Source organism: Calonectris borealis, chromosome Z (assembly GCF_964195595.1).
Source record: "Calonectris borealis chromosome Z, bCalBor7.hap1.2, whole genome shotgun sequence".
NCBI classification, from domain to species: Eukaryota; Metazoa; Chordata; class Aves; order Procellariiformes; family Procellariidae; genus Calonectris; species Calonectris borealis.
Window position 1 is genome coordinate 43,891,313 of NC_134352.1, and position 14,895 is coordinate 43,906,207.

The 14,895-nt window shown below is 38.9% G+C and overlaps 1 protein-coding gene across 2 annotated transcripts in view; it reads left to right on the plus strand.

The window, feature by feature from the left end:
* TLE1 (TLE family member 1, transcriptional corepressor) overlaps positions 1 to 14,895 on the plus strand; it is a 77,188-nt gene that overhangs the window by 22,071 nt on the left and 40,222 nt on the right. The window contains exons 5-6 of one of the 2 annotated variants that reach the window (XM_075138464.1): positions 1,101 to 1,163; positions 2,092 to 2,196. In XM_075138464.1, the coding sequence (XP_074994565.1) occupies positions 1,101 to 1,163; positions 2,092 to 2,196 (168 nt within the window). The remainder of the gene's footprint in view (positions 1 to 1,100; positions 1,164 to 2,091; positions 2,197 to 14,895) is intronic. The other variant, XM_075138465.1, reaches the window with a different exon arrangement.

Genomic DNA, 14,895 nt, shown 5'->3' on the forward strand with positions numbered 1-14,895 from the left:
TGTCTTAAAACAAAATAAAAAACCCAAGAAATATCTGTATGGATTAATGATATGGTAGAGATCGACAACAGCTGTTGGGAGTGTCTTGTATATAGGCTGTGTTCACATCTGGACACTAATTTTGGTTTTGTGCAACTGTGCTACAGTGACTGCAGGAGATGTTTTTAAGGAAAACTGTAGAAGTTGTGCAAGTACCTTGGGGGTTAGTTATAATGGTGGTTCTGAATGGTGGGCAGATGTATAGGTCTGAAAAGCTGAAAGCACAGGTAGGACCGAGTAATGGGCGAAAAAGATCCCTGTACCCCACCAGAAATCCTATGTTCAAGTTTCATGCCAAAAGTGGGAGATATAAAAGTGGGAGATACATAAAGTTGTCGAAAAGTGGGATTGAAACACTTCGTCCTGCTGTCTTCTCCGCTGCTTTCAGTGAAGGATTGTTCTGTTCTCTGCTGGTTCCTAGCCTTATTGTTCTCCTGTCACTCATGATTTCACTAATTTGCTGTTATTGACTATCGCATTTTCTGATCTGATTCTTTTTCTTGTCTGCATTATTTTAATTCTCTCTCAATATGGATGTTTTAGAAGTCTGTACCTTTTGTCTCCATTCTGCCTCACTTCTGTTTTGGTATTTCTTTTGTACTCCTGATGCTGTGTTTCTGTCAGCAAAACTAATTTTACCTTCTAATAGGCAGATAAAATTGATCATGAAAGAAACATTTTTCTTCCATGCCTGTCACCTTCATGTTATGCTGTTTGATAATTTGAGTAATAATAAATCTACCTTTTAAAAGGCTTTATCTTGGACTTAATGGCTTTCAAAAATGCTTTACTTGTTAATGAGCTATGTAGAAGGACCAGATTTGTGCCTAAATGTGTATACAGATTAGGTGCTTTAGACATGGCAGATGTCCTAGAGTAGCTAACTAAATCTCTGTCCTCATCTGGGCTTATATATTAGCTATTTATATTTGAAGTAGTATGAAGATGTGGATTTTTTGTTACTTTCTTCGCCGTGTGAACTTAATATAATCTTGTACACTAGTTGATATATGGCAACAAACCTAAAGCACAGTTTTAATCAAAATACTTTTCCTCTATAGACAGAAATCGCCAAGAGATTGAATACAATTTGTGCACAAGTCATCCCATTTTTGTCTCAGGAAGTAAGTAAAACTGTTCAGCTGTTAAAGTGCAATTATGTTGCTTTTCTGTTTGCAAATTAGCTAGTTTTAAGATGTTAATTTTATCACAATACACAAGTGTAAGGAACATCTGTTATAGCTGAAGTGTGCAAACCCCCTGCTAATTTGGTCTAACAAATCTGAGTTCAAACTAGTGACAATGGCTCAGCCTTATTCATTGCCTGAGGAGAGTGGGAGTCTGTAAAATATTATCAATGCAACAAAATGCTTTCATTTCTAATCATGGTGATTATTTGATATTCAGTTGTCAAATGTGAATCTGGTGAAATAAGCATGCTTATCTTGTCTGCATAATTTGTATCAAATTTTAGTGATAATAAAAGGTGAGTGGTTAGCTCAGATGCAAAACACTGTTTAGGGTTTCAAACCTGCATCTGGTCTGAATGACTGCAATTGTACCATATTGTGGGCAGCTGCTGTTACATTTTGAAGCCTGTTATTTTGGAAATACCTTTTCAAACTCTATAGTTTACAAAGAGTATTGGTAATTCCTGTTGAGTTCAGCAAAGCACTTCTTTTCCCTGTTTGAAATTTCAGTAGGTTTTGCTGTGTGGGCACGGAGTATATAAATGTTAAAATTGACGCTAGTGTGAAGTTGGCATTATCATCCTGTCAACTCAATTAGAAACTGATAATTCGTTTGCCAGAAAATTAATATTGAAGTGGCATGGGGGAAGAGGTGATCTGGCTGCCTTCAAGGCTCTTGTTTGCTTTTGAACAGGTGAGAAATAGGGCACTGTTACCTGTTACCTGCATAAAATGTCTTGCAATAGGTAGCCTGGGCTTCTGCAAACAAACCGGTTATTCAGGTATTTGTGATCCTGGTTTGATTTGGTGCGGTCAATACCTTAACACAGATTCCTCCCCATACCCCTTCTTCTTTTAATAGCATCAGCAGCAAGTGGCCCAAGCTGTAGAACGTGCCAAACAAGTGACCATGGCTGAACTGAATGCCATCATCGGGGTACGTGGCCTTCCAGGTCTACCTCCTACAGTGTGTATAACTTGCTTTCATATCTTACTGCTTTGCTATTTTTAAAATAAGCTTAATGTTTTGATATCTAACAGTGTTTTGATGCCCAATGTTGATGAAATGTTTGCCTTGCTTCACACAGATTTTAGCAGGGATAAAGTTAATAGTTTAGTTTGTTAGAACATTATTTTGTGCAGCAATGCTCTGCGTAACAGAGCTTTTTCTGCAAGAAATATGATGATTAGGAGAGTTGCTTGTTTATTTGTAGGTATTGTATGTCAGTTGATCTAGTTACCTTTGCCTCATGCTTTTTGTGACACTTGAGTTCTTGGAGCCTGTACAACTATTCATTCTTTCTTTCCCTTTCTTGTGGATCTTTCATGAATTTTAAATTAGCAAGCTACTGAAAAGAAACTTCATTTGCTTTTGAAGTAGTATTAATTGTCTGACACAGTGTTCTAATAGCCTTTCACCAAGTATGTGCTTCTAAATATGCTGAAATAAGTTGCTACTACTTGCTTGTGACTGCTTGTCAATCACAAGTCATTTGCTTTGTATTAATGAACTTTCTGAACCATACATTCCTTCCACTGCATGAGTTCATTTCCCCTGCCACTAAGTCTAGAATATTTCTCATGTTTTCTGCCCTTCCAGACTGAGTGAAAGAAGTAGCTGAAACAAGAACCCGTCCTTTCTGATTTTATTCATATGTGAGCGCCTTGAGCGGATTCAAATTACTCATTTATCAATTTATGTTAATTGCTTGTGAGAAGATGCCCTGCTGGTCTTTATAGTTCCCTCAGACACTTTGTAATGATAATTAGACATGCTGCTGTACGGATTAACAGTGCCATAGTCCAATGACGTCTACAGACAATGGAACCAGTTAATCCATCTGTGCTTAAAATTACATCCCAACTGGAGATGGGAAAAAAAAAATAGGAGTGAGGGAGGATTAAAAGAATGAGCCTCAGCTTGAAAACTCTCCTTTCATCAGTTTCTCAATTGCAGATCTGCAGTCGGTTTGCCTGTGGTAAGCTATTGGCAGTCAATTAGGTGAAATAAACTGGGAGGGTGACCTTCATTTCCTTTTAATAGCTTTCCTCCCTGAAATGGGGAGCTTCAGTGGATTTTCAGCTTAAATTTTATTCAAGCTGCTTTATTACACTTGACAGATTAGCTTTGCATAAACATACCCCCCCCCTTCAAATCTGTGCTGTTTTTTCCCTTCGTATCAAATTTTGACTGTTACTTAGTTGATTTGCTAATCACATCTTAGAAACCCACACAATTACATCTGTATTTGTCACAATCTCCTCTATGCTTTGCTTGTGTAATGAATTACTTTACGAATACCTGATCCGATCTTTGAAATACAGCACATGTACATTTGTGGTATTTGATTAGCAAAGATTGGAGAACTGTACTTTCTTGCATTTTTTAAAATGAATTACTTCTTTAGGATGAAAATGGAATGGAAAACCCTTTTTAATGAACTGGTTTTAAAGAATATTTTATGCAGTAAATGGAAATACGTATTAAAATATATTTAAAAACATTCTTGCTGGACTTAGGATAGTGCTACTTAGCCAAACCAAATTTTGTTATCTCAAGCATGTCATGTACCTCTTTTTAAAGTCTACACAGTATAGTCTTTTAAAAGCAATAGGAGCTACAAGCATCACATGCAATTAAGAATTTTTTTTTTGGCGGGGAAAGCTCTTTGGAAGCAGGAATAGAAACTTCCCCCTTTTTTGTTTTTAAATTATCTAAGATTGACCAGAAGAGATGCTTTCCTGTGTCTTCTGAAAGACTTCTGAATGATGCCATACAAATCCAAAACTGTGAATGAGGAAATGGAACACGTTGGGCACAAAATTTCTTTGATCGTGTAGATGCATGCATATACATAATGCTAAAATTACATGTATGTCACAGTGATCTTTTAGTGTCTTACATGATCAATAATTATCTTGTGCTGCACAATAAGTTTCATGCTCTGACATATGCTTGATTTTGTTTGAAAGGAACGGTGTGCATCCTGGAAAATCTGAACAGCATAAAATTGGGTTGACAATTCAGTGGACCTTTGCTCCCCCTCACTGAGCACGCAGTGTGTCAAGCCCTCTCCCCAGAGGGGGAGGACACATCAGAAGCCTGTCTGTTCCTACAAGCGGCAGCTGCACCAGGAGTGAGCACAGCCCAGTTTGATAGCAGCTGTCGGTATTGTTCAGGGACCCGACTTAGTGTAAAGAACAATGGAACGGCCATGCTGTTGGAGTGCAGTGTCTTTCAAGATAAGAAAAGAAATAGTAATTTAACGGTTTAGACATCTATTATGAGCATGAAAGATCATAGAACTTCTTTTCAGAAGGCAAATAGGCTGGAGCAATCTGTAACAGTAGAAGATGCAATCGAGTAGCCTCTGGCATCATACTACTGAGGATACTTACGTACAATAAATTTTGAGAGTAGGAGGAAAGTTTAATTTTCCTAGCTGATGTTCACTTGTGTAGTTTTTCTTTATTAGATAATCTAAGTCTGCATTTTTGTCGGGGTTTGACTTTTTTCCCCGCCTTCCCTTCTCTCTTTATGGGCCATTGTTTCTGGACACTCGATGATTCAAGAGTTTCCCAATTGGCTTGCCTGAGTTAGAGCAATTCCTGTTGCTGCTGGGCCTTATCTGAACTCTGGAAGGGAACAAAGCCTTTAATTAGTGGGAACTACTTTTTGAAATACAAGATGATTTTTAACTATCTTTATTTTATACTTTTTTATTTCCAGTTAAACGGTGGAAGCCTATTAGAAGACAGACTTTGAGGGTAGTGACTTGTGGTCTCATGGGACTGAGTTTTTTCAGAGAATTTACCTACAAAGTCAAATGCCAGGCTTTGGAATCGGAGTATATTAAGCACGTACAAAAGAGAATGAATGAATTGACACATTAAAAAAAAAAAAAAAGTAATATGGTTGGACTCAGTGAGCTTGTAAGCAGTGCTAATCCTCATGTTGATTAAAAATTCTTACTTCAGGAAAGAACTGTGGATGATACTTGGTTATTAAGAGTCATACCTCTGGCCTTGTACTTTTCCTGCATGTTCTTGAAGGCTTTAACTTCCAGCCACGGTGCAGCAGTATGGCTAAACAACCTCCTTGCCAATTTTTTTAAATGGCATCATTTAATATTTTTATATTAACATTGAAGGAAGTAGCAATTTTACTAGATAAATAATAAACAAAACAGAAACCTTTGACTTAAAAGGTAAGTGCACCTGTTAACTCCTTGGCACTGCTGCAGCTGCAGGCAGTGTCCACGTTTGGGATTAAGAAGGAATCCAGATCATGATATGAAAGAATTAGGTAGGTTATCATGGTTTAACTTGAAGGTTTTTTGGTTTGGTTTTGTGGTTGGTTTTTTTTTTTTTTTTTTTTGAGAGAGAGAGGATCTGGCTGGAAAATCAAAGATACTCAAAGTTCATGCTAGGAAGTGTAAGGGACAGTTAAATTGATCTATCTAGATGTAAACAATGCAAAATTTGTTAGATTTACTTTCAAATTAATAAACTAGGTAGTTTTATGAGTAGAATATGCAAATATCTGAATGGGAAAGATAAGCAGCAAACTGGAATCTTTTTTAGCATTTCATTTTAGGTGCACAATTTCAGTGTACCACTGAGTAGCCAGGTATGTCTTATTTTGCCTTTTGAGGCGGGTTGCTAATGGTTCTGTGAAATATGTATCTTCTGGATTGACAGTACTCTTGAGACAGATTGTGTTGGAGGCCTCCGAGAGGCCTCTCCACTGTTGCGTGAGGTGATTGGCTAAAGGATTAGCAAGATGTGGGATTATTTTTTCTCTCTTGGCTGTGGTTGCCAGCTATCTGTGGGATTGTAGTGTGTGAAGCTTAAGAGGATGAGGTTAACCTCTTGAGGGTTTATTCTTATGAGTGAGTAGTTAATCCTTAGAAAGCCTATAAATAACTAGGCTGTATGTTTCATTATAAAATAGAAATACAGACTAGAGCAGAAATGAATGCAGAACTTAGTGCAAAGGAAGAGCTAAGCAGCTGTAGCATTACTTTAGATCCTCCTCAGCCATGATCTGCATTATGTGCTGAGGGAGGGTAAATTGCCTAGTTCTTTTAAATTAAATAAAATGAGATCTAGTGAGCACAAGACGCTATGTCCTCACTTTTAACTTAAACTTGCAAACCCAAGTCTAAATTACTAAACTCTGGCAATAAGAACTTTATTGTGTGGCAACATCCTGGGTTATTCTTCATATTTTGCTTTTTTAAAATACGTAGAAACCTTAATTACATGCTAGGATTCTGCCATGGTAGGTGTTTTTAGAATACAAAGGCTCCAGACTTGTAAATGAAGTTTACAATAGGTAGCAAAGGAAGAAGGTATTTGTCAGCATGACAAATGGGTATTCTCAAAATACCAGTCCCCAAACAATGGTCAGATTTTTATTGTTAGCACCTCTTAAGTTTTGAGGAAAAAATAAGGAAGCATTATTGATGTGTATTGGTAGTTTGTCCTACTCAAAACAGAAGACCTGGGAGAAGGTGTGTAAAATATGAATGAATAGATAGCGTTAACCAAACTTGGTTAACAAGTTTGGGAGGGGACACCCCCCCCCCCCCCCGCACGCCAACCACACACACCCCCTCCATGCACTCTGTACTGATGGGGATACAGAGGACCTTGGAGCAGCAATATAGAAGAGGGTAGTGTCTAAACAAGACAATAATTTCCTGGAGAAGGAGATACTCTCAGTTATTCCGAAGAGGGGAAAATTGCATCCAAAAGTGATATGTAATGGAGTTGCAGGCCAGACTTCCCTTATCTTGCAAAGTTTCACAGGTGGGTGGTTAGAAAAAGCTGCATCTTGGATCTTGTCCATAAAGGAAAAACAAAAGATCTTTAGGTGACTTTCTGATCTAGACCTAATATCTAAGACACAAGTCAAAGGTGAGACCAAGTATATGGTTGCAAATTTGTGAAGCTAAACAGCTTTCAAGAAAGGAGTGAAAGGGGGATGGTTGGGAAGAAAATGTGGTTAGCTAGAGCTCAAACCTGAAGATATGCAGCTGCAACTGCGAATGCAGAGAGAAGGTAGATTCTGATGAGATGAGCACGTGAGGTGTGAACAGTGAGTTGGTACCACTTGCTAGATTCCTGTATACTGAGTGGATGTTGGGGATACGGGATGTGCATGTTGAATCGTGTAGAGCTATAAGTTGGTCTGTTTTGCAGCAGGAGAGAGGTGCAGGGGGGACTGGTAAGATTAGAAAAACGTGTATGTGGCAATAGTAAACAGAAGACCAGAAAAGTCAATGGAGAATGTGGTTTCAGGAAGGGTTAGGTAGATAGAAGCAGAGGAGGTTGACATGCTAGAAGACATGATTCCTCCTTTTTGTGAGGAATCCACTTTGGCTCCAAATGGTTCTGTTAAACAGACTGGTTTGGAAGGAATGGTTTCGGTGGAATAGAAGGGACTAAAGTTGGGTCAAAATGCTGGAATAGTACAGTTCAAGGCAAGGATTTACAGAAAGTGTGTTCAGTGAGCTTTAATAAAGAGAATATGGAAGGGCTGCCAGAAAGACAAAATGGGGTTCAGGGATGGGTTTGCTTTTGAAGGTGTTTGAGGCAAAGGAGCGTATATATAGGGAGATAGACAGACACGAGTCATTGGCACAGAAAGGTATTTAATCCCAGAGGAAAGGATTACTTCCTCTAAAGAGTGATTTAAAGCACCTCTCTTGATTAAAGCATATGCAGGCAGAATAGCTTTCCATGTTTGAAGATAGTTTTTGTGAATATTATCCACTTTTTCCCTAAGTTATCAAGGAAGTAAAAGGAGACAAACAGAAGAGATGAGCATACCTTCTTCTCTCTTACAAATGTCTGCTTTGCATTCATACTTGAATGAGACGAGTGGGGGAATAGGAGTAGGCGAAGGGTCAGTAGGCTAAGATAAAAATGTGATGTGACCTTCAGTGCTTCTCTTGAAAAAAGTCTGAGATATGGTAGGTTTGGAGGAGGAAGGATTTGGATGGAAAGAATGAATGGATTAACAAAGAAGTTAGTTGAGTAAGGATGAAGCAAAGCATGGTAATGGAGTTGTCCTGCAACATGAGTAGGAATAGAGAAAGGTGTTGGGAGTTTACATGTTGAATGGTGTAGGGCTGTAAGTAGGACTGATTTGCAGTAGGAGAGAGAGGTGCAAAGTATGAAACATACAGATCCGAAAGGAACTAAGGTCTAGTATTGAGAAGCAAACATTGATACACTGAGGTGAACTGTCGGTGTGCTCATGGGAGTGGTGTGGACAGCACAGGCAAAATATACCTGTAACTGGATGACTGTGTCAAAAATGGAGTCAGTGGGAGTAGGAAAGTGCAGAGAGATAGGTGCAGAGGGGCTGGAGGAAGATACAGGGGGACACAAGTAAATATTAAACGTTGGAAATGTGCAAGAAAACAGCAACCCACTGTTTTTCAGGGGGGGAAGAGCAAGGCAAACTGTAGAGATAGGGGACTGTGTGGGAGGACTGGAAGAGAAGGGAGAGGAGCTTGCTTTGCTTGTTCTTGCACAGAACGAGGCTAGCATAGGCATTTAGGATAACTTTAGAAAATATTGAAGGCAGGACAAAGGCACAGTTTGTACAATAGTTTGCTGTAACTCTTCAATATGCTGAAGAGTTTGTATCAACTGCTGGATTCCTTGTATCTGTAACTGCATTATTTTTTCTTTTCTCAGAGTACTTGCTGAACTACCAAGGTTGCTGTCTTGTATAACACTTAATTTCCTGCGAATGTCCAGTACTGTGTTTTAAGGTGCTGGCTAACTGTAGCTCTTTAAATTGAATACTTCCAAGCAGTAGTATTGAGATAGTAAAAGCAAGGATCAGCAAAAGTGGACTGCTCAAATGCATGTTCAGAAGTGATCATCATTTGATAGATGGAAGTTGTTTTAGGAATGTATAGGAAATTTCCAGGAATCTGGTCTGTGGCTTGGAACAGTCGGTAAAAATCAATGTAATGCTCTTCTCATGACTGTCATATTTTTCATTCTTTGTAATCTCTGAAATGTTTTTGTAGTTAGTAGTAACTGGGAGAAAAGGGTGATGAGCATAATGTAAAATACTATAACTTATGGATTTTAATTTACCAAAAAACCTTTCTACTCCATCATTGCTATCTTCATGTTCAGCAAGATTTAAGTTTCTGGAGACTAAAAGAGCCTGGAAGGAAAATAAATACTTTTAAAGATAATCATATGTCAGTAATAAAACCCTCTAGAGTAGTATCTTTAAGTCATTTCCAAATTGGTGCATGCTTTTGGCTGCTGTGGCAGCAGGAACATGCTTTTGAAGTGTTGTTGGATGGTAGTGGCATGCTAACAGTAGCTAAGAAGGCAAATACGTAGATTTGAGGTTAGAAGGTGAGTAATAGCAGGAATTTATAGTTGCCCCAGAAAAAAATGTGCTGGCAGTTTCTGCAAACGAGAAGCAATGTGTGCTGACAGCTTCATTCTAGAGACTTAAGGCTTGCATCTGAGTCTTCAGAGAAAGCAATATGTACTTGTCTAAAATTAAAGAAAAGCTTTGTTCTGGAACTGACTTAAACTGAGAGCGATCAGAAGAATGTAACTGGTTTCAGAAAACCAGCTTTTGTCTTGTCTGGACGAAGAGAATTTAAGGTTGTCTTCTGTGGTTTTTAGAATGTGGTTTTGAATTTGTTACTTTGCTTTATAGTCTGGGAAGTCCTTTGGTGAAGACATGTTTTCCTATGCAAGGATAATTTTTTCCATTTTTACTCTGACTCTACTCCTCCACTCCCTCCTGCCCTGTGGCATCTGTCCTTTATAAAGGCTTCTCTGGTTCCTCCATTGTTGCAGTCTTTTGCCTCCAGCACGACTTCGGCTTTGCTGTTTGTCCCTTATTTTGTCACAATTTAGCCTAAGGAAAAAATAACCAACATTATTTAACCTAAGGAAAAAAAATTACCATTATTAATACAAGGACCCTTAGAACTTGCTCTTCTGACTTGTTTGTATTTCCTTTTTTTGCTATAAACTGTTTGAGACAGGAACTGTTCTTAAGCCAGTCCTGTTTTTAGAAGAATAGCTATCAATGAAAAAGCTATATATATACAAACACACAGAAGAACTTTTATATTTTTATATAAAAGTATAAAAAATAAATATATATGTAATATATATGGAATAGTATGTGTAATACATAAGGCATAGAATATGTAGTATATAACAATATATTAATGATATAACATATTAAGATATAAAATATATCATTATGTATATATGATATATAAATTATGTGTGTGTGTATATATATACAAGGTTATGCAAGCAAAAGGGCTTCTTTAGTTCGTGGGCTGCTTGCTGTGTTGCCGGCATAGCTGCTGGTACAAGCACTAGTCATGCTTCAGTGGGTCCACACTCGGTACAAGCTTCTAAGTTTTAGGTTGACTTACAGTGCCTAAAAGCATGGAGGAAGGAAGAAAACCCTTCTTTTCTGTTGGCAAAAGCCCTTATGTGCATAGATACACCAGTGGAGTGCTAATGCACCTTGGGGAGAAGATGTTGCTGAACTGGAAGAATTCCATCTGCTGGCAATGTCCTGTGTCCTCACTGCAGGGCTCTGCCGGTGTGGGACAATCCGCGGAGGCTCCACAGCGTAGCTAGGCTGCTGCTCTTGTGAAAGCACCAGTCATGCAGGCAGTACTATATAATTATTCCCTCTATGTCAATGGGATGTTAAAAATCTTGCCATTTAACAATTATCACTAAATTTTTTTTAAATAGTTAATTGCTGATCACTTTAGCGGAAAAACAGCTGATGTGCTTATTCACTGGGTGTGGTGACAAATCATTTGGGTGGGGTCACCCACATCTGTCATTGCTGTTTAGAAGAGTGATCTTTTTGAAGAGCCCTGAAGTGTAATAGCTCTTTATCTTTCTAATTCTGGTGCCTGGGCTTGCCCTCCAAAATGCCAGAAGGAAGAGCGGAGAAACCTCGCTGTTTAAAGTGAGACAGAAATGCACAGTAGAGATTAGAGTTGCTGCTCAGCATAGTCCTAAGGAAAAGATAGAGTGCTGCTTTCTCCCTTGCAGTCTATATGTCTGCAATCTATAATGGTGATGTGGGAACTAACCAATGGTTAATAAGCTACCCTTGGAAATTATTTTTATATTTGCTATTTGCATTATATTGGGGAGCATTGAAGACCTGTTTCTCAGTTCTATAGGTGTAAAGCTAACCACAGTATTAAAATTTAAAAATGGGATCTTGTGATTCAACAAAAGTACTGTGTGTGTACTTGTAGGTAGGCTGGTACTGGCTATGTACTTAAAATTGATAGCAACCCAAGCCTTTCTCGTGTTGAGAGACTTCATTTTCCTTGTTTAAAAAAATTCCTCATGAAATATAGAACATATTCTAAAAGACAAGCTAAAGAATATATTTAGTATTTATGTCTTATATAAGGATTTTAAGGAGCTCTCAAAAATTTCCTGTTGTAGTAATGAAAAATTGCATTTAGAGTTTTGCTGGGTAGATGCAGGCTTTGGTGTAACTGCTTTGACCCTTGTTGGCTGTCTCAGTTGGCTTCTGTGGGCTCTTTGGAGGTGACCCACACACACCAGTAGTTTGCTGGCCCCGCATTAGAATCTGTGTTCTCTTCCTGTGTTGTAATTTTTCTATGGAATCGTTTTTCTCTTGAACTAAACCACCAATCAATAAATGTGTATTTTTGTTTCAGGGAAGTTAGTGTGGCAGTTTCATGACTGCAACTAGTTTTTATTTTCTTTCTTTAGATAGAGGAGCATTTTTGGCCTTATAGAGCAAATATATGGGGAATTATGCTTGTAAGTGTTTATGCTAACTTTCCTTACTAGCAAGTTTAAAGAATGTAGTTTAATCTCTAATGCAAGGAGAAAAAACAAAAGACTGTAGAGCTGGCCAGTTTAGTATTCTATGGCACAACTGTGTGGCATAAATATGTAGAGGAAATACATTTTACAGTGAAACAGGTATGCATCCGTGTAAAAGTGTAATGAGAGCACCAGAGCATGAAGTAGTCTTCTTAATCTTCATGAGCCAGTTGAAATCAGCATTGCTTTTCCTAGAGTTTTCTGAAGAACAAAGAGGAGACAAGACTTGATTCCTAAAGGAGTATCCTATAGCAGAGGACTGAAAGTGAGTCTGAAAAGGAGGGAGATAACACAGGGAGGAAGGCATCAAGTGACCAAGTAGAAAAGGAGTTAAGAAAGGAAAACAGATAAAAGACTCTCATTGAGAACCATAAACTTCATGTTGTTTTGCAGTAGCTTCATGGAGTACTTTGGACATGCTGAGAGTCTTGTATCTGATTTTTTTTTTTTAATAGTTAAGGTGGCAGAAGAGCTTAGTTTGTTAGTGTTTTTATAATTGCCATATCAGTGGAGCAGTGAAATACAACTTCTCATCCTCATTTCAGTTACCTTAGAGATGAAGTTAATTTGTGAGAAAAGGACTGCTTGGGGAGTATGTGGGGGGGGAAGCTGCCTTTATCCCCGTATAGCATCAGTTTTCTAGTTTATGTGAGGCAATTTATGCAATCCCTTACTGCTTCAAAAAAGTTATGTGCAATTGAGAATTATTAGTGTGGTTTGTGTTGTTTGAACAAGTGGAAATAGGCACTGTTAAAAACTTCGGAGCCTTCTGTTCAGAAATCTAACATTAACTTAAAGCAGATTTCCGTAGTAGAAAATAATAACAAAGAACAAACTTAAGAGGACTTTTTCATCTTCTTTTGACTTTATTTGCTTTGTGACATCAATTCTCTATACAGTAGAAAGTTTGATTTTTTTTTTTTTTTTTTTTTGTGGGCATGGAAAATAAATGGTGAGACCCAAAGACGTTATCCTGTGCATCTTCTGTAATAAAGCATGAAAAAGGAACAGGATTTTTCCCATGAGACAGTTGGGTCTTTAAATAATCATGCCACTGCCACACAAATTTTGTGTGTATGAAATATATGGCTTTGGGTAGCTTTTGCCAATACTGTCCTTCTGTGGACTTAAATCTCTGTAGTACAATGACATTTCACATGGTTTATAGATGGAAGAGGCTTGCTGAAGACACTGTTTCTTTGTTCTGGTGGGACATTCTCTTCACAACACCCAAGGCACTGTGGCTTGTTCATATAATGGACAGTTTCAAGTAACTTCTGCAAAACTACAAAGGCTCCATTCTCTGCTCACTAGCTAGAGATGCAATGGTGGGCACTTTCAAGCTTATTTACTGTGGTATGGTGTAGCTTCCTATCTGTCAGAATAAAATCTGAGCATTTAGAAGAAGGGGAAGTAAGGAAACTAAAGGAATTAGGTAGAAAATTAAGCAATGAAAGTAGTAGCTGACTCTCATTTTTCTGAAACATGTTTAAACAGGGAGAAAACAGTAAGCAGTAAGAATTGCAGAATCACAGAATGCCTGAGGTTAGAAGGGACCCCTTCTAGAGGTCATCTGGTCCACCCCTCCTGCTCAGACAGGACCACCTAGAGCCAATTGTGCAGGTCCATGTCTGTATATCTTTTGAGTATCTCCAAGGATGGAGACTCTACAACCTCCCTGGGAAACCTGTGCCAGTACTCAGTCACCATCACAGTAAAAAAAGTGTTTTCTCATGTTCAGGAGGAACCTCCCTGTTTCAGTTTGTGCCCTTTGCCTCTTGCCCTGTCATTGGGCCATCCAATGATGGGCCACAAAGAGGATTAAGGAAATGGAGCATCTCGCGTATGAGGACAGGCTGAGAGAGCTGGGACTGTTCAGCCTTCTCTAGGCCCATCGTTGGATGATTTCCAGTAAGTCCATGTCTCTCTTGTACTGGGAAGCTCAGAACTGGACATAGTATTCCAGGTGTGGCCTCAACAGTGATGAGTAGAGGGGGAGGGATTGCCTCCCTCGACCTGCTGGCAGTACTTTGTCTAATGCAGCCCAGGATGCCATTCACCTGCTTTGCCACAAGGGCACATTGCTGCCTTATGTTCAACCTGGTGTCTGCCAGGAATCCCAGGTTCTTTTCTGCAAAGCGGCTTTCCAGCTGGATGGTCCCCAGCATATATTGATGCATGGGATTGTTCCTCCCAGTGCAGGACTTTGCACTTGCCCTTGTTGAACTTCATGAGATTCCTGTCAGCCCATTTTTCCAGCCTGTTGAGGTCCCTGTAAATGGTAACACAGCCATCTGGTGTATCAGCCACTCCTCCCAGTTTTGTGTCATCAGCAAAAAAAGCAAACTCATAACTTAGTTTTGCAGATTGCTGCTGTGGTACTGAAGGTTAGGGTTCAAATAGGTCAGAAGGAAGTGGCTTGCGGGGACTGCTAACACACTTTGGGCTTAGTCTAATGGTGATATTGTCAAGGAAAAAGAAACATCCAAAAGCAATGAAGAGGAAACACAGCTTCTGCTGCTGAAGCAAAGTTAGAAAATGGAATAGTAAGCAATCTATATTGGGCAGCTTATATATCAGTCTGCTTACCTATCATAGAATCATAGAATGGTTTGGACTGGAAGAGACCTTCAAAGATCGAGTCCAAGCCCTCTGCCATGGGCAGGGACATCTTTTACTGCATCAGGTTGTGCAAAGCCTTGTCCAACCTGATCTTAAACACTTCCAGGGATGGGGCATCCACAACTTCTCTGGGCAA